Here is a 20673-nt window from a genome sequence, read left to right on the forward strand (position 1 = left end):
ACAAATAATCCAATCAAGAAATGGGCAGAGGACATGAACAGACATTTCTGCAAAGAAGACATCCAGATGGCCAACAGACACATGAAAAAGTGCTCCATATCACTCGGCATCAGGGAAATACAAATCAAAACCACCATGAGATATCACCTCACACCAGTCAGAATGGCTAAAATTAACAAGTCAGGAAATGACAGATGCTGGCGAGGATGCGGAGAAAGGGGAACCCTCCTACACTGTTGGTGGGAATGCAAGCTGGTGCAACCCCTCTGGAAAACAGCATGGAGGTTCCTCAAAATGTTGAAAATAGAACTACCCTATGACCCTGCAATTGCACTGCTGGGTATTTACCCTAAAGATACAAACATAGTGATCCGAAGGGGCACATGCACCCGAATGTTTATAGCAGCAATGTCGACAATAGCCAAACTATGGAAAGAACCTAGATGTCCATCTACAGACGAATGGATAAAGAAGATGTGGTATATATACACAATGGAATACTATGCAGCCATCAAAAGAAATGAAATCTTGCCATTTGCGACGACGTGGATGGAACTAGAGGGTATCATGCTTAGCGAAATAAGTCAATCGGAGAAAGACAACTATCATATGATCTCCCTGATATGAGGGAGAGGAGATGCAACATGGGGGGTCGAGGGGGTAGGAGAAGAGTAAATGAAACAAGATGGGATTGGGAGGGAGACAAACCATAAGTGACTCTTAATCTCACAAAACAAACTGAGGGTTGATGGGGGAGGGGGTTGGGAGAGGGGGTGGGGTTATGGATATCGGGGAGGGTATGTGCTATGGTGAGTGTTGTGAAGTGTGTAAACCTGGCGATTCGCAGACCTGTACCCCTGGGGCTAAAAATATATGTTTATAAAGCTGTAAAAAAAAAAAAAAAAAAAAAAAGAAAGAAAGGATGAATACCCAAGTTTTGTAGCAGCATGGACGGGACTGGAAGAGATTATGCTGAGTGAAATAAGTCAAGCGGAGAGAGTCAATTATCATATGGTTTCACTTATTTGTGGAGCATAACAAATAGCATGGAGGACAGGGGGAGATGGAGAGGAGAAGGGAGTTGAGGGAAATTGGAAGGGGAGGTGAACCATGAGAGACTATGGACTCTGAAGAACGATCTGAGAATTTTGAAGGGGTGGGGGGTGGGAGGTTGGGGGCACCAGGTGGTGGGTATTGTGGAGGGCACGGATTGCATGGAGCACTGGGTGTGGTGCAAAAATAATGAATACTGTTATGCTGAAAAAAATTAAAAAAAAATTAAAAAAAAAAGTGAGAAAATCCATGACTTATGGTTTTATTTTCTACTTCTATTTTCAAATCTCATTACGTATTAGCATAAGATGTTAAGGTCTCATTACTAAATGGCTGGCTACTTTAAGGAGATGGTAAATTGTCCTTTGTTCTTGCTGCTATAGATATTTTTCCCCTTCCCAGGTTGAGGATGAAGCCAGATCTTGCATTTCTTTGCCTACATGCCTTTTGTGTTGCAGGAGGAAGCAGCAGTTGCCAGGCAGGAGAATACAACTCCCTCCTTCTCAGGCTTTTTTTTTTCCCCCCATAGTCTTGGCTCAGTAGGTATTATGTAGAAAGTGATAGAGGTAAGTGCTTGAAGTTTACAGGAGAAAGCTGTGGAATCCAAGGGGAGAGGAAGATTCCTAGACTAAGAGATGGGGCAGGGTTCTAGGAGAGTTTCTGGTTCATAGGTATCATCCCAGGAAGGGGACTGGACAATGCCAGGATGGCTAAGATCCAACTTATCCAACTCTTCCCACCAATTACATTCTGGGACCTTTAGTAATACGTGAGAAGGTGAAGAATCCTACCAATGAATGACACTGAATTTCCCACCAACTGGATGTTAAAGTGTCAGCATGGGATAAGATTGTTTAGAATCCATTTCAGGCTAAATGCAATGGTATCAATCATGAAAGTGCTTGCTTGGACAATGACAAATCCCCAGCATGAAATGAAAAACAAATTGTTCACAGAACATGAGAACTAGATGTTACTTCTATGTTCATTCATCTAGTCCAGACTCTTTATTTTTTAGATTATGAAACCAAGGTTTAAGACTTAAAAGAACTTGTTCCAAGTTGTTGGCCCAAAGCCAGTACAGAGATGAGCCAGGGTGTCATCAACCTTCAGCTCACTTTTCTTTCTACCATGCCACTTGAGAAATTCAGATCTATTTGTGATGATTAAATACATTAGTATTCCATCATGGCCATGAAGAGTTCTCATCAAAGTAAATCTCTTACTTTAAGATGAAAAAAAAGTAATTGGAACTATAAAAATGTCGAGGTCTGATGATGGTAGAGGTAAAAACAAACAAACAAATAACAAACAAACAAAAAAACATGGCTGCCTGGATTTTCTAGCTTTTTTCACATTATAGAAGTTGTGGGGGAAATGACCTGAACTACCATTACAGTAGTGGATAGTACAGGTTCTGAAAATGAAATACCTCTCCCGAAGGCAGTTTCAATATAGCTACGTATATGTATGTGTGTTAGCACATATACATACACAGAAATCTGTTAGCTACTAAACACTGGGCGGGAGTTTCTTTTCAGGGGTGTGTACATATTTGTATTAGATCTACTTAACAGCTAAAGAAATGATTCATTTATACCTTCTAATTGGGTCTTACTTCTTAAGAATCATCCTATATGATACTACTTCTAGTTTAATTGTCCTCATTATCCAGTCTTCTTTAATCTACGTCTTTGTCACACATTGCAACCTTTCACTCTTTGCAGGCAAAAGGCTGATTGGAGTTCGATTTTTTTCTTTCTTTCTGGACATCCACACCAGAGAGGACTACCATCCTTTGCAGAAGGACCTCCTAGCTGAATAAAAAGCCCACACTGCTATGAGGAGGGCAACCATCAGGAGACCTAACCAAGTAACCTGCAGTTCATTCTCTAGTCTTTGGGTCTCTTGGAGTTCGGACCCTGCTCTAGACAGGTTCAAAGGGAAGGGTGTGGGCAGGGTGATGGCCACATGGTGAAAGCCTGTCCTTCGAATGAGGCATCACTGAGAGATCATGCACCCCAGGAGGTTCGTCTGGTGGGTCCGTCCTTATCCAGCCATCTGCTCAGATGTTCCGATAGGGGTCTCTGTGCCAGCAGGGCCCATGGCGGAGGAGGGTAAACAGCAGCACCACCAGGACACCAGACACCAGGCAAAAGGCAACAGCAAGGACAACCCTTAGAACTGTGGAAAAATTGGAAAAGCAATAACGTAAAATTAATGGATTGGGAAAATATAAAGATTGTAAAATTAATAGATGAGAAAAATAGGAAGATCATACATCAGTGCCTTAATGGTAAACCTCAGTGGCATTTCTGAGGCAACCTTGAAATCAGCATAGTGTGTTGATAAGAACACTAGACTAGGAGTCAGGAGATGACCTAGGGTCCAGTTCTGGTATGACCTTTGACCTCTGGGCCTAAGCTCCACTATAAAGGGAGGGTAATTGAAGTATTTTGTTCTTTCTTTCTTTCTTTTTTTTTGTTTTTTGTTTTTTAAGATTTATTTATGTAGGGGTGCCTGGGTGGCTCAGTCAGTTAAGCGTCTGCCTTCAGCTCAGGTCATGATCCCAGTGTCCCAGGATCAAGCCCTGCATAGGGCTCCCTGCTCACCAGGGCGTTTGCTTTTCCCTCTCCCTCTGCCTCTCCACTTACGCTCTCTCTTTCTCTCAGATAAATGAATGAAACTTAAAAAAAAATGCATTAAGTAAATAAAAGATTTATTTATTTATTTGATAGAGGGAGACAGACAAAGAGACCACAAGAGGGGTAGGGTGGGATGGGGGATGGAGGGGCAAGCAGATTCCCTGCTGAGCAGGGAGCCTGTTACGGGATGGGATCCTAGGACCCTGAGATCATGACCTGAGCAAAGTCAGATGCTTAACTGACTGACCCACCCATCTGCCTTCCCTCTCCTTTTTTTTTTTTTTTTTTTGACTGAAGTATTTCTAAGGTCCTTTCCCAGCATTAACTTTATGCATTATAATATAGTTAAAATGATCAATTGCTAATAGTTTCAGGGTCAAAGGAAATACTATCATTAATTGGGTCTAAAAGAAATGGAATAACATCTTTTAGTTTCTGAATATGATTTTCAGTAAGTATCTTTCAGAGAGGAAACCTTGAGCACATGTTAACAATGACAAGCATTTTTAGGACAACTGTATACTATTGGCTAATCTGTACCTTTATTTATACATATCCCTTTGGTAGCTGACTAGTTGTGGGGAGATACACGGGGTCATTTTTTATGAGATGCTATTCATTATTTCATCTGGAAAGTTACCCTCTACACACACACACACACACACACACACACGTTCATGATACTGTATAAATCATAAATATCAATTTGTACCATCTCTAAAGGTATGTTGGATCCTCACTGTAAAAATAAAGGATTGCTTGTTGGCTTAGGCAGTGGGAGAGCAAACATCTTTCTGACTGTGGCAGCTCTGTCTATGGAAGCCCAAGTGCTCCACTGAACACAGCTGAGTCACTTACTTAACCTAACCTTATCATTGCACAGATGAAGGAAAAAAAGAAGAGGGATTAGGTAATTTGGCTAAGGATAGCAGATAATTGTATTTGGGTTGGAAATGTGGGCTTGTCAGTCTCATGATTTTGAAAACTATCTATTCATTAATGACTCCCATATTTAAATCTGCCCCAAATATATTCATAGGCTCATATATTCAACTACGTATTTGACATAGTCCTTTGGACATCTAATAGGCATTTCAATCTCAACAAGTCCAAAATTAAACTCTCAATTCCCTGTGCCCTCCCCTGCCTCAAACTCTGTTCTTCCTGTAACATTTCCCATTTCAGTTGATGGAAACTTCCTTCTAGTGCCCCAGCCCCAAAGTCTTGGAAACTTCCTCTCTTTCTCTCACATTTTGTAATCAATCTTTCAGGAAATCCTGTTGGCTCTACCAAAAACTATACCCAGAAACCAAAGATTTCTCCCGTTCTCTGCCACCACCCTGTTTTGAACCACAATCAACTTTTGCCAGAATCATTACAACATCCTCCTGACTTGTTCCCTATTTTCTGTCCTTTCTCCCCTACAGTCTATCTCCAACACAACAGCCGAATGACTTCAAGTCAAATCATGACACTCTTCTATCTAAAACAAAGTTTGCAATGAATGTTTATCTCACTCAGAATAAAACCCAAAGTCGTAATGACAATAGTTTATAATGCTCTGTAACACTTGGCTTGATTAACCTCTTGGGAGTTCTTCTCCTCCCACTCTCCTTTCACTTACTCTCTTTTGGCCACATAGGCCTTCCAGTTGTTCTTAGACATCCCAGAAACACCCCCATTTACTGCCTTTGCTATAGTTGCTACCCTCACCTAGATGCTCTTCTCAGGAATCTCTGCATTAGGTAACTCCATCACCTTCTTTGCTCAAATCTCGAATATATATATTTTTCAGATGTATGTATTTATTTCAAGGAGAGAAAGTGAGCAGAGGGAAGGGCAGAAGGAAAGAATCTGAAGCAAACTCCCCCCTGAACCTGGAGCCAGATTTGGGGCTTGATCCTACAACTCTGAGATCAAGACCTGAGCTGAAATCCAGACTCTGATGCCTAACCAACTGAGCCACCCAGTATCCCCTCAAATCTCATCTCTCAATGAGGGCTTTCTATTTATTTATTTTTTTATTATTTTTTAAAGATTTTATTTATTTATCTGACACAGAGAGAGATTACAGGCAGGCAGAGAGGCAGGCAGAGAGAGAGGAGGAAGCAGGCTCCCCGATGAGCAGAGAGCCTGATGTGGGGCTCGATCCCCGGACCCTGAGATCATGACCTGAGCCGAAGGAAGAGGCCTTAACCCACTGAGCCATCCAGGCACCCCGAGGGCTTTCTATTTAAAGGGACAACCCAATATGCCCTTTCCCCATGCCCACCCCCAGCTTGGCACTTATAATCCTCACCTTCCACAGTGTTTATTATGTTTATTATTTATTATCCATCCCTCTTGCCCTTTAATAGAACATAAGCTTCATGAAGGCAGAAATCTTTGTCTTTTTTGTTCATGAATGTAATCCAGGCACTTACAATAGTACCTGGCACATAGAAGGTGCTCGATAAATATTTGTGGAAAGAATTACTGATCTAGAACTCAGTGGTCTTCTCCTGATGTCAGGATGCCTCTTAGCATCATGAGAAGGTGAATATTAATAAAGTTGGATCCTGGTGGACAGGTGCCATTACCACTGTGAATGCAGTTAATATAAAGGTGGAGGGAAATGAACAGACTTGAGGAAGGAAGGAAAGGACTAAATGGAAATGAGGGAAGAAGGCAGAGACTAATGATTCTTTAAAATTAATGTCCATGGATGACCGTACCTGAAAATTTATTTACAATTATTTTTATTGGCTATGTTGTCATAGTAGTCCCATGGAGTATGCTTTCTCAATCTTTTTCCTTCCTTCTTTTCTAGACATGCAGTGGGAACACACCATATGGTAGGCCAGTTATTAGCCTAACCCAGTACTGGATTCTGGATTTCTATGACCCTTGTTTTTGGGATCATCGACATCTAGTGGGAGAACCCGATAGACAGTTATGAGATCATGTGATGAACAGTAAAATAAAAGTGTAAAAGACTTGCCATTAGAGTAGAGAAAAAGCTGAGATTAACACAAAGCTTTCTATTTAGAAGAGAAAGAGGTTGGAAAGCCTTTTGAGAAATGCTAAGATTTGAGCTGGCCTTTGAAGTAAATAAGACTTTGCCATGAGACAGAATGAGTTGCATACGAGTGTGTTTGGGAAATGATGAGCAGTAGCTGGAGTATAGCCTCTGGTGAGTACAGGTTCAGAGAGGTAGGTTGGGGCCTAGGTCTTAGAAGGTCTGGTTTGTCTTGGGCACATGGAAATCATTAACAAGTAGGACACATGGAAGTGACAGGGCTCAATTTGTGCTTAAAACAAGAAAACCACTGCAAAGAAAGATAGGATGGTGGAGATGTTCTAGGCCTGATAACTGCAGAAATGCCTTTGACAAGATACTGAGGGCTCAGCACTGGAAGTGTGGTCCTGACAATGAGGACAAGGGAATTCCAGCAGACCCCGAAGTGGCCCTGCTGTGGACTAAATGTACTGGTAAAGGAGAAGTGGAATCCCGGGCACCCATGGGTTCTCGTTTGGGTAAAGGAGATGATCAGGCTATGTACTGAAACTGGAACCACATTAAAAAGGATCAGTTTGGAGTGGAGGACATAATAATTTTCATTTCAGATGTAGGATTGAGATGGTTTATTATCCTCGTAGAAACGATCATTAGGCGGCTGGAGAAAACAGGTCTGGAATGCTACATGGAGACATGGAAGTAAGGATTGTATGTGTAGAAGATGGAGGCCTAGGTCATACTGGCTCATGGTGAGGGTAGCGTGAGGGCACCAAGGACAACACATAGGATGTGAACATTTAGGGGCTGGAAGAAGGGATGAGCCTGAGAACACAGAAAAGACTCAGGAAACAGTCTCTTTCTTGCCCTAATTTTTAAAATTATACACTCCCTGGTACTATGAAGGATTTTGTGAGTTTGACAGAGTCATGTTCTAGAATCTGAGAAAGAGAGGGCGTGATCAGTTGTATCTCGTGCGAAGAGACAGTGCCGGAAGTGACTGAACGCCCTCTTACCACACGGGGACATGTGAAACACGTGAAAGCTGCTGAAGGCAGTGTGCATCAGCATTACTTTGCTGGAAACTATTTTGGCAATAAGTATTAAAAGCCCCTACCTCCAAGTCCCGTCTGCTCGTCCTCTTTCCCCTTTGAGTAAGTGTGCCCTCATCCCCATCCTTGGATTATTGTAACAGCCTCCCAGCCCTGCTCCCTGCCTTCAGTCCCACTGCTCTCCAATCCCCTCTCCCCAAGGAGCGCAGAGGTCTTTCTAAAACAAGAAGCCAGTCCCATCATATGTCCTCTGCCTAACCATTTTTTTTTTTTTAAAGATTTTATTTACCTGAGAGAGAGTGAATGAGAGGGAGCAGGACCAGGGGGAAGAGAAGAGGGAGGGGTTAGGAGAAGGAGAATCAGGCTCCCTGCTGAGCAGGGGACCTGATGTGGGACTTGATCCCAGGACCTGACCTGAGCTGAAGGCAGACACTTAACCAACTGACCCATCCAGGTGCCATCTGCTTAAAACCTTTTAAAGGCCAGAGCTACTCAGCTTGACCTGAGACACTTAATGCCCACCTCCTCAGCATCTTTGTGATCTAACCAGACTTAGTCCTTCTAATTCCTAAAACACCGCATGCTGTGTCTAGGCTTTGGGCTTCTACACATTTTCTCTCTTTTTTTTCTGGTAACTTTTCCCTCTTTCCTCACCTCTACTCTCTCAGTTAATTCTTTCTCTCCTTTAGGCTTTGGTTTAAACATCACCCCCTTTGTGAAAAGCCTTCTCTGACCACTTAGACTTAAGCTAATTGCCTTTCCCATCTGTCCTTTATTATAGTGTTTACCATCCTTAACCATCAGGGCTTGTTTAATTCTTTATCTCCCTGTCCTCCCAGCCTGCCTCCCCATGCCCCTGCCAAGGGGTCCTGGTCACCTGGGGGCAATTTTCTTGTCTTGATGCTATTTCCTCAGCAAACTTAATGCCTCCTCCACAGGCACTGATTAGGTACATAATACATACTAAAAAAAAAGCTACTGTTTATTGAATATTCACATACTTTGATCCAATAATTTAATTTTTGGGAATCTGTCCCAGGGGGATAGTCAAGAAGCTGGTATGGGATAGAAAGGGAAGATGATACAGTAGAAATATGGTGTTGGAGAGTGTGAGGCTTGAATCCTGACCCTACCACTTGAGGCATGTTATTTTCTGAGGCTCAGTCTTCTTCTCTGTAAAATGGGAATGTGTGATATTGGCAGGAAAAGGAAGACAGGTTGCTGGATTAGGCACGAATGACTTTCAAAAGGGATGTTTCCAAAGAGGGATGGAAGGAAGACCATCATTTCTTCGAATAGCTCAGGAGTGAGAGAGATGAGGAAATACAGAATATAAATGATTAATTAGTTCAAGAAAATTGGGATTGAAGAGACTGAGAGCAGGCGCTTGAAGCTACTCTTTGATGAGAGATTTGGGAATGTTCCTAGTAGAAGGAAGCCAGAGCAGAGGAAGAAAATGAAGCTAAGTGAGATTTGTCAAGGTCCTCGGAGATGAGCGGTGGGATCCTATACATGAGAAAAGGAGTTAGGTTACTCAGGGAGGAACATGTTTTCCTGAGGGGCAGCAGTAAAGTCAGGTTAAGGCTACTAAGATATTTTGAGGTAGTGACAGGAGAACCTAAAAGACTTTTCAATGGACCATCTTGCTCTTCTTAGGACATCTCATAAAAATTAAAGAAGCCGTCTACGGCCATACCACCCTGAACGCGCCCGATCTCGTCTGATCTCGGAAGCTAAGCAGGGTCGGGCCTGGTTAGTACTTGGATGGGAGAATTAAAGAAGCCAAGATGGAATTCAAAGTTTGGGGAAAATAACAAGGCTTTCCTGTAGAATACAGGAGAAGAGTCCAGTAAGGGTGAATGTGTTTGCCAAGAAGTGCTGAAAGATCCAGCTGGGGTGACATAGAAATTTCAACGTTCATAATCTGCAGTGGTAACAATAGGTTTCTGTTCCACTCAGCCAATCAGAATGTAGAAACTGTGTGGTTGGCTTAATCTAGGGTTGGTTGTTGCTGTGGTGGGCAGCGTATATGGGATGGGCCACTATAGTGATGTCAGACTTCCCTAGATGGAGTACAGGTGTGGGAGTGAGGAGTGAGCTGGTGTATACCAAAGCAAGTTCCCAATGTTGTTAACGAAGAATGACCCATGTGCTGGGAAACTGATGATAGTGGCAACAAGAATGAGAAATGGGTGCTGTCATTGGCCTTCTCTCTGAGGGAGGGGTGGTACTGGAAGGGGCTCTAAATAGCAATGGGGGAACAAGAGAAGGCCAAGGTGACTGTGATGAAAACAGACCAAATATCACAGACATATTGGCATATACATATGTATTTGTAGTTAGTGACTGGGCCTTTATAGTGTAGTCACATTTGAGGCTCATTCGTAGCTTCTGTCCCCTATTTATTGAACAATTGGGTTCTAGGCTTCTGATATCTGGGCCCAGCCACGAATAAGTCAGGCTAAGTATGAAGGGCTGAATATGTATTTATTTATTTAGATTTTATTTATTCATTTGACAGAGAGAGAGACAGCGAGAGAGGGAACATAAGCAGGGGGAGTGGGAAAAGGAGAAGCAGGCTTCCCGCTGCGCAGGGAGCCCCATGCGGGGCTGGATTCCAGGACCCTGGGATCATGACCCCAGCTGAATTCAGGTAGATGCTTAACGACTGAGCCACCCAAGCGCCCCTGTTGATTTATGTTTAAGGTTTATTTATTTATTTTGAGAGAGAGCGAGAGAGAGGTGGGCAGGGCAGGAGAGAGAGAATCTTTTTTTTTTTAAGATTTTATTTATTCATTTGACAGACAAAGATCACAAGTAGGCAGAGAAGCAGGCAGAGAGAGGAGGAAGCAGGCTCCCTGCTGAGCAGAGAGCCTGATGTGGGGCTTGAAATCAGGACCCTGGAATCACAACCCGAGCCTAAGTCAGAGGCTTTAACTCACTGAGCCACCCAGGCCCCTGGAGAGAGAGAATCTTAAGCAGACAACCCAGCCGAGTGGGGAGTGCAACTGAGCGTTCCATCACACAATCCTGAGATCACAACCAGAGCCAAAATCAAGCATGGGATGCTTAACCAACTGAGCCACCCAGACACCCCAGGGCTAAACATTTATTCACTTAGTAAATTTTGACAGAAGGTACCAGGTTCTAGGCATTGTCTGAAGATTCAAGGAGCATAAAGGTCTGGTTCTTGCCTTGGGCATGTGGATATTTACTGTGAAGTCTCAGGTTTACAACGACTATAAGGGGGGAATCTAGAACTTCCGATCACTAATTCTCCTTCCCGTGAAATATGTGGTGTTGGAGACTGAGAAAGGGTTTGGGAGATTGCTAGCAAAGAAAGTCTGACAGTGTCAGTAAAGTTCTGCCATTAAGAAAGTATTTTGTAAAAAAGAATTTTATCATTTTCAAGTAACATAGGGTGGAACTTAGACTTAGGAATTTCCCAGCAAAGACTCTGCTTAACTTAGTTGATAGGAGAATGAAACTGATTGGGTCTACTAGCACAAGTAAATAACACTGCTATGGGTGGTGGGGTTGTCAGGCATTCTGCATGTAATTTATTTAATGGTTTATCCTGCTTTCTTTTCTTTTTTAAAAAAAAATTTATTTATTTATTTGCCAGACAGAGATCACAAGTAGGCAGCAGAGAGAGAAAGTGAAGCAGGCTCCCCGCTGAGCAGAGACACCCCCCCCCCCATATGGGGCTGGATCCCAGGACCCTGGGATCATGACCTGAGCTGAAGGCAGAGGCTTTAACCCAGTCAGCCACCCAGGCACTCCTTGTCCTGCTTTCTGTACTGGCTTTCTCAGGATACCCTAAATATTCTGTAGTCATCTTTATTTCCCCCCAATATAATATAAAAATCCAGTAGTTAAAACTATTATTCAAATGTATCTGGGCACCCTGTACTTTTATTTGCTAAATTTTGTGGCCCTACTAAGAAATCACTCAATACCTATAACCTCTTATACTTTGGCCTGCTTAATGGTGTCTCTGTCAAGGCAAATAGGACTTTCTGTTCCAGCAATTTCCCCACGCTGATCACAGTCTGTCTTTCTGAAATTTTTACCTGCTGCCCCAAGCATCACTCCTTGAGACCACATGGAACAAATCTAAATGTTTTTCCTTAAAGGAGTTCAGATTTTGAATTCATCTTGTTGGAGACCACCTTATGTTATAGACTCTTAACAAGCTCTCTATGAGCTAAAGCCAGTGGCATGCTAGTAAACTGCATCAAAACCACAAGAAACAAAACTCTAATTTGTGGCATATGCTGATTTCTGTGGTGAAAATGCTCCTGCTAGGACACCATGACCAATTTCACACTGCCAAAGTCAAGTCTTTGAGTTCAGAGTCGGGAAAGATGTGCACGTGGTACTCTTGAGGTTGGTAGGTATTGGCTCCAGTACAACAATCCCTAAGTTTTCTCTTTATTAACATATTTTGTAATTAGTTTCACTCTATTTGAATATTAAGTTGTTGATCCTGGTGTGCGAGAGAGAGCATGAGGGTGGAGGAGCAGAGGGAGAAGCAGACTCCATGCTGAGCAGGGAGCCTGACATGGGCCTCGATCCCAGGACCCTGGGATCATGACCTGAACTGAAGGCAGACGCTTAATCGACTGAGCCACCCAGACGCCCTGACACTGGTGTCTTGAGGAAAAGAGTTTTATAAACACTCTACAGGTAGGTATGGTAAGAAGAGGGGACAGATCAGCTATGGAGAATAAAGGAGAGGTTGGGATAAAAAGTTAACTCCCAGGTTACTGGGTACTGATGCAAATCAAGATAGAGACAGTAGGTTCAGGGAGGAAAGATAAGTAATTTATACATTCCTGGAGCAAATATTTATTGAGTGCTAATCCATGTCAGACACAGGTATTTCTGAGGACAGATATAAGGGAGAACACAACAGATAAAGATCCTTGCTCTTGTGGAGATGATATTTTATCTTATTAGAATTGGCCCCTTGATTACCTGTGGGATTACATGTGGGAATCTCCTTGGACCCAGAATCTTCTGCTGAATAACTCACCTACCCTTTCCACGTTCGAGCCACTAAGACATTTAATAAATGGCTTTCTAGTACCTTGTACCGCACCATTAGAAATCTCCATCCAAACTGATTTCAGATGGTACAGCTGTTACCTCCTACAGGTTGCCTTGGCTGCCAATTCCTGACTGCTTCTGTCCCTCTGAATCCAGTTAACTCTCGTCCCCTAGCAGCCCTTGTAGTCATAAGACACAACCCTTGTGTAATATGTATCTTTTTGCTTCCCCGCTACATTATGCATTTTCCCAGGGTGTTTTCTTGCAAGTTCCCCCTTAACAGATGAAGCAGAGCCATCCATCAGCTTAGCCTTTTTCTGAAGCAGTAAAGTCCAAACTTAGTACATTTTCAATGTAAAATATTCATCCAAGTGAGTCAAAATCATTTTTACTTTCCATTAATATTTTCCTCCCAGTTACATTAAGATAAAATCCCCAAACAAAAATAGAGCCCCTCAAATCAGTCCTTCTTGGATTTCATTCTAATTTAACACATACACACTTTTCACAATTCATCATAACAATAATGTTCTGACTCCCTACTAGCAACTTTATTCACTATTTTACATTTGGCTTACTGCTGGAGGGAAGTTACATGCACGGGGAGGGAAGGGTAACTAGATTGTACTGCTGGGGACAAATATTTACTTGTGAAAAAATAATACAAATAAATATATGAACCAATGTCTCATGTCAGTCATCGCATAACCCACTAGGCGAGGGAATGGCTTTGCTCTGGACTCTGGCATCCAGCAGATACCATCTCTAGAAATGGTTTCATCTTTATCTGTCATGGTCACGTGGCACGGTGTTCTCTAGATGTGTTGCATCTGCAACTCAGGAAATCTACACGAGTCTAAAGAGTGTCATTGGCACATGAGTTCTTCTTGCACAGTGAGTCATTTCCGAAGGACCTGTGAGCTTGCTTAGGTTTTCTGAAGATCCCAGGATCAAAGCCTTACACATCCCTCTTGTGCTCAAGACAGCTATCACCCAGCCATACTTTCAACATTCCAGTAAGTTTTGGTCTTGGAGGCACTTAGAACATTCTTACATTTAAAATTTTATTCCAGTTTGATACGTGTCATCGTACTTTTTCTCTTAAATCAACTCCAGAGTCAGCATCTCTTACCATCTTCAAGGGAAACCACCCACGCAGGGTTCTCATCTCTGGTGTGTTGTGTGCCTAAATAATATTACTTATTTGCTAGGATGTCTGTGCTCCAAGAGCTGCCATATTATATACAACAAAGTTTTCTGGCAAGTTTGCTTTTGGTTTCTTCAAAAGTAACGTGGATTTTCCAGGGCTAAAGGATACAAAGAGGTATTTACTTTTCAGCTTTTCTACCCCATATGTTTTAACATAAATAGAAAAAGATAGGGCCAGCTTCCCAGTGTAGACGATTTCTGTAGATGGCTCCACTGTATTCATTTCTCTGCCTTTCCTTGTGAGAAGGCCAGAACCAATAGGTAAGTTGGTCCTTTGCCCATCTGCCTAGGATCAACTTTTTCCTTTCCTTGCTCTCACTCTAGATTATGGATTTTGTTTGAAATCTGTTTCACTTCAGACACTTAAAGAACAAACTCATTTAATCCCACTCAAGTGATAGCTGGGAGTTCTTAAAAAAAGACCCCAAAACTGTGTGGCCAATCATATAGCTCATGGCAGACACATGAACTTTGATCTAAGTTTAATCTCTGATTCTATTTTGACATGATACTCTTTTCGATTAACACTGGAAAAACCAAGTCAAGGTTTAGGCAAGGTGGGGCAGGGAGAGAGGTAGGAGTTAACTGAAGTTGGGGGCCCCTGAAACAAATTATCACCCCAAACCCATTTCCCTCAAATCTGGGGGTGATGGCTGAGTCATATTCGCAAAGCCACGTCTGCCTGGAGAAAGGGTATTCTGCCTTTTCTGCAGAGCTCTGCAGACACACTAACTCATAACATCCCCAGTACCTTGGTCATTGCTTGTGGTCATACACTCCGTGGACCAGTCTTGGGGGATCACAGGAGCAACCAGCTTAGCAAACTCCGTCAGAGGACAGCTGGCAGTGCAGCCTGGCAGCGTGAGGGGATATGGCTCGTGCCGTGTCTCATTCCGGTAGTACATCTCTACAAAGTACTCCCTGGTGGAGGAAGGTAGACGACAGAGTTGTTAGCTCTTTGTTGTTGAATTGCCATTGAATTATTTTCCACCTGGCCCATAATATGTCAGCTGTAGTTAAGAAGTTAAGAAGTTAGGGGCTTCTGGGTGGCTCAGTCGGTTAAGCATCTGCCTTTGGCTTGGGTCATGATCCCAGGGTTCTGGGATCAAGTTCCGCATTGGGCTCCCTGCTCAGCGAGGAGTCTGCTTCTCCCTCTGCCCCACCCACCATGTGCTCTTTTTCTCAAATAAATAAGATCTTAAAAAAAAAAAAAGTTAAGAAGACACAGGTTAAGAGGGGAAGAATTTACAGGAATGAGTGGGTATTAGCTAACTTAGGTGTGAGAATGGGTAGATTGATGCAGGTGGGCCAGATCCAGAGGGTGGAAATGGGAGGGCTGGTTTGTCAGATAACCAGGGGCAAAAGAGGTGGGGACCAGGAGGCTTCACTGGAGAGGGAGCTGAGAGGAGATGGTTGGGGGAATTGGGGTGATCTGAAGAGACTGAGTAAGAAGTGGGGAGCAGGTGGGATATTGGGTTTTCTTTCTCTTATTCTCTCCCCTTCGTGATTCTGATTTACTTCATTTTCTCTCTTCTTTTCTCAGGATTTCTTTTAAGTTTTCTCCTGAACAAAGGTATCTCTGCTCTCCTTATTCAGGCAATAAACATGGAACTGAGCAATATTTAACATATGTGCTTAATTAAATATACATTCAGACTTTGTAAAAATTATACCTCAGAGAGAGGGTGTGGGTGTATACCTAAGTCCTTATGCTCCCTCATGTTCGATACTTTATTTGAAAAAACAAGGTGTATGCCAGCCTTATAAAACTAGTTTGAGGGGCGCCTGGGTGGCTCAGTGGGTTAAGCCGCTGCCTTCGGCTCAGGTCATGATCTCAGGGTCCTGGGATCGAGCCCCGCATCGGGCTCTCTGCTCAGCAGGGAGCCTGCTTCCTCCTCTCTCTGCCTGCCTCTCTGCCTGCTTGTGATCTCTCTGTCAAATAAATAAATAAAATCTTTAAAAAAAATAAAATAAAACTAGTTTGAGAGCCTATGGAGTCATTTGCCAAAGAGGCAGAAAAGAAGCTCAGGTAGGATTTAGTGATCATTCTTGGGGTAGTAACCTCACAACTGCAGCTGTTGGGTGTTTTTATAAATAAGCCTTTTAAAATATCACTTTCAGGGGTGCCTGGGTGGTACAGTTGTTTTTAAGCACCTGACTCTTGGTTTCGGCTCAGGTCATGATCTCATGGTCAGGGGACTGAGGCCCGAGTCGGGCTCTTTGCTAGATGTGAAGTCTGCTTGAGATTCTCTCTCTCTCCCTCTGCCCCTCCTGCTTGTGCTCTGTCTCTAAAATGAATAAATAAATTATTTAAAAAATTTCACTTTTGAAAGCCACATAACCAGTAGTAACCACAAGTATATGTATGTATATATGTGTGTGTGTGTGTGTGTATATTATATATATATATATATATATATATATATATATATATATATATTAGGATTTATTTACTTATTTGTCAGAGAGAGGGAGGGAGAGAGCATGAACAGGGGGAGCACAGGCAGAGGGAGAAGCAGGCTCCCCACTGCCAAGCAAGGAGCCTGATGTGGGATTCAGTCCCAAGACCCTGGGATCATGACCTGAGCCAAAGGCAGCCGTTTAACAGACTCAGCCACCTAGGCATCCCTAGAGATATGTTTTTTAAAACTTCCCAATATTATGTGAATGACTACTTATACCCTGAAATGATTTTCCCAGTGACAGCATCTTTTATCTCAAGATGATATGGCAAAGATGACTAATAGTTGATCAAAGTTCATGATTCTCTTTTCACATACTAGAGTTATGGCTGAAAAGGGACTACATTTCCCAGACTCCCTTGCATGTAGGTGAGACCAAGCAACTAGACGCATTCCTTAGAGATACTGTGGGTTTGGTTTCAGACCACCACAATAAAGCAAATATTATCATACAGTGAATCAAATCAATTATCTGGTTTCCCAGTGCATACAAAAGTTATGTTTATATTACACGGTAGTGTATTAAGTGTGCAATAGCATTATACCTAAAAAATGTGTATAAGTTAATTAAGAATACTTTATTGCTTAAAAAAATGCTAACCATCTTCTGAGCTTGCAGCAAGTTGTAATCTTCTTGCTGGTAGAGGGTCTTGCCTCAGTGTTGATGGCCTCTGACAGTAGGGTGGTGGTTGCCGAAGGCTGGGGTAACTGTGGCAATTTCTTAAAATAAGGCAACAGTGAAGTCTGCCACGTTGATTGACCCTTCCTTTCACCAACCATCTCTCTGCAGCATATGATGCTGTTTGTGAGCATTTTACCCACAGTAGAACTTCTTTCAAAATTAGAGTCCTTGCCCTCAAACCCTGCTGCTGCTTCATCAACTGAGTTTATGTGATATTCTCAATCCTTTGTCATTTCAACAATGTTCCCAGAATCTTCACCAGGCATAGTTTCCATCTCAAGAAACCACCCTCTTTGCCCATCCGTAAGAAGCAACTCCTCACCCGTTAGTTTGGTCATGAGATTGCAGCAGTCCAGTCCCATCTTCAGGCTCTGCCTCTAATTCTAGTTCTCTCGCTATTTCTACCACATCTGCATTGAAGTCTTTTTTTTTTTAAGTTTTTTTTTTTAAAGATTTTGTTTTATTTTATTTGACAGAGAGAGAGAGAGATCACAAGTAGGCAGAGAGAGAGGAAAGGAAGCAGGCTCCCCACCTAGCAGAGAGCCCGATGTGGGGCTCGATCCCAGGACCCTGGGATCATGACCTGAGCCGAAGGCAGAGGCTTTAACCCATTGAGCCACCCAGGTGCCCCTGCATTGAAGTATTAAATCCCTCTAAGTCATCTGTGAGGGCTTTGGAATCAACTTCCTCCAAACTTCTGTTAATGTTGATATTTTGACATCTTCTCCTGAATCATGAAAGTTCTTAATGGCATTTAAAATGGTGAACCCTTTCAATTTACTTTGCCCAAATCCATCAAAGAGGAATCACTAGTGTACCTATGGGAGTTATGGCCTTACTATAGGTCCTAAAAAGATAGAGCCCTGGGTCTCCAAATCACAGTATGATTGAGTCACCTTCTAATGGGTTGGGTCATCTCTCTCTCTCTCTTTCTTTTTTTAGGGGGAGAGGGGGAGGAGGAAAGGAAAAGAGAATCTTAAGCAGTCTCCATGCCCAGTGCTAAGTTTGAGGTGTGGCTTGATGTCATGACTCTAAGATCATGACCCTGAGATCATGACCTCAGCCAAAATCAAGAGTTGACACTTAACTGACTGAGCCACCCAGGTGCTGCAACCAACCACGGACATCACTGTTGGAGTATTAGATGAGTGAGAAAGAAATGTCCATTGGGATAAGCCTCTGAGAATCTGAGGTTCATTTGTACAGTAGCCAAAATTACCCTTATTAGTTAATATATCTGTTTTTAAAAAAAGATTTTATTTATTTATTTGAGAGAAAGAGACAGTGACAGAGATAGCAAGAGACAGAGCACAAGTGGAGAGGAGAGGGAGAAGCAGTTTCGTGCTGAGCAAAAGCCAGTTGTGGGGGTCAATTCTAGGACCCTGGGATCATGACCTGAGCTAAGGCAGATGCTTGATGGATTGAACCACCCAGGTGCCCCTGTTAATATATCTGTAAAACAGTTTTAGGGGACTCAAAATTGGCTCTACTGATGAAGACACAAGTTAAGATGCATACAAAGAGTTTGGATAAAATTGTTTCATGAAATTTGAAAGTGGAAAAATAGCAATATTTTTAACTTAGGGAATTATTTTGCATAATATATTTTTTTAGGTACTTAAATTTTTTACGTACTTAATTGAAAATTAAATATTTTAAGAAAATTTTTAATACAATACAATAATAATAATAATAACAATAATAAAACCCCTGGGGTCCAGTGGTATTAAGTGTGAAAAGCACCTCTTAGATACTTACCCCTTCTCAAGATACAATTCCATTATGTGGCATGAAGCATAGGGAGGAAGGATTCCATTGTAAACATCTAGTGCCATCTGTAGGCCACTCACGGTAGTGTCATGCTGTGGGAATTTGAAGCAAATCATTTTCCATCTTTACCTTTGGTTCAGATGTACATTCCACAGGTGGTACTAAGCCCTTGTAGAGAACCATGATGGTTTCTGAATCACTTAAATTTGTCATACCCCCATGGTAGAGAGGGGAAGGGCTAATTTTGGTGGAGCATCTGTTGTGTGCTAGGCAGTACATTCCCATTAAAAAGATGAACAAACAGGGGGCACCTAGGTGGCTCAGTCGTTACCATCTGCCTTGGGCTCAGGTCATGATCCCAGGGTCCTGGGATTGAATCCCATGTCAGGCTCCCTGCTCAGTGGGGAATCTGCTTCTCCCTCGGCCTCTCCTCCTGCTTGTGCTCTCTCTCTCAAATAAATGAATTTAAAAAGTCTTAAAAAAGTAAAGCTGGGGAAGAATATATAAGGTTATAAATGTTAGAGAGGTCAAAATGTAAGGAAATAAAGAGCATAGCTCAAAAGTAATTGTTAATTGTTTATCCCCGAGTGGCTGGAGGGCACAGGGGGCTGGTTTTCAGTCCCAGTTTTGCCACTAACTAACTTAATAATCTTTGAAAGTCCTCAGCATCTGTATCTACAAAATGGGCATAACATTTGGGTGCCTAAACTATATGGCAGTGTACACATATTAAAAAGGGCTTAGAACTGATTTCCTGGACAAGGAACTAGTTATGGAATTATAACTTGCAAGAAGTCACACCAATTAGAACAGGAAACCAGATGAGAAACTAAAGAAACTGGCAGAACGGACTGGTTTCAGGAAGCCCCTCTCCAGGAAGGACTACATTCTGTTCCATCCATGAGCTTTTGTCTTACACCACTCAGAACCTTTGATGATAAACAGACTTCCCTGTATCTGGAGTCACTTCTTCCATCTTCCTGCAGAATGAAAACGTGGCTTTCTCCAGCCAAATCACATCTGAGAAATCCTCTGTCATAAAGAAGTAGGTGGGAAGCCGAGTTCCCATACTATGTGTCCTGATTGCAGGACTCATTGCAGACTCCATGGACAGCCATCTCAGTGCTCAATGCACCCCTTGAATTCCCCACCCCCCCGCCCCAACTCCCTGATCAGTGCCTCTTTCCCTGGCTCCTGCTCCTAAGACTGAAGTCTTCTTTCTGCATCCAATGTAGCTCTAACTTCATGTTGCAGCTCTCTTCCCCCCTTCTCTCTTCTAGTCCCTTTGTCTCTTAGAGTTTCTATTTGGGTGCTCCCTGGCATTTCAAACCCAGCTGTCTAAATTGCTACATCCCCCCGGCCCAAGAACACCTCTGTTAATGGCTCCACCCTCCTTCCAGTCCTGGAGGCTTGAAACATAGCCTTCACCTGTGGTTTTCCCTCCACATCCTTAGTCCCCGCCAACATCCCATTCATCACCGCATCCCATTCCTGCTCTGCTTTTAGTTTGGAACAGAAGGGATGCTTCCCTTCTCCATGCCACCAAGGCACTTGCTTGCGCTGCATTTCTATACTGCTTTGTAGGGTGTTTATGTCTTTTTGTCAGTCCTGGATAGTAAACTCCTCAAGGGCCAGAATTATGTATCAAATTTTAAAATTAAAATAAAAAAAATTTTTAAAATGCCAACCACGCAGGTGGTCATATAGACACATATTTAGGAGAGCTGAAGAATCAATATCTAAAATGTCTACC

The 20673-nt window shown here is 42.6% G+C and overlaps 1 protein-coding gene across 2 annotated transcripts in view; it reads right to left on the reverse strand.

Annotated features, from left to right (window-relative positions):
• Positions 1–2706: 2706 nt before the first annotated feature.
• Positions 2707–20673, reverse strand: part of ACP3 (acid phosphatase 3) — a 46635-nt gene continuing 28668 nt past the window's right edge. The window contains exons 9-11 of one of the 2 annotated variants that reach the window (XM_047737045.1): positions 18909–19012; positions 14758–14927; positions 2707–3237 (exon numbers count right to left, since the gene is read on the reverse strand). In XM_047737045.1, the coding sequence (XP_047593001.1) occupies positions 3119–3237; positions 14758–14927; positions 18909–19012 (393 nt within the window). In that variant the 3' untranslated portion in view covers positions 2707–3118. Of the gene's footprint in view, positions 3238–12717; positions 14105–14757; positions 14928–18908; positions 19013–20673 lie in introns of those variants that run through there. The other variant, XM_047737049.1, reaches the window with a different exon arrangement.

Source organism: Lutra lutra, chromosome 1 (assembly GCF_902655055.1).
Source record: "Lutra lutra chromosome 1, mLutLut1.2, whole genome shotgun sequence".
Lineage (NCBI taxonomy): Eukaryota > Metazoa > Chordata > Mammalia > Carnivora > Mustelidae > Lutra > Lutra lutra.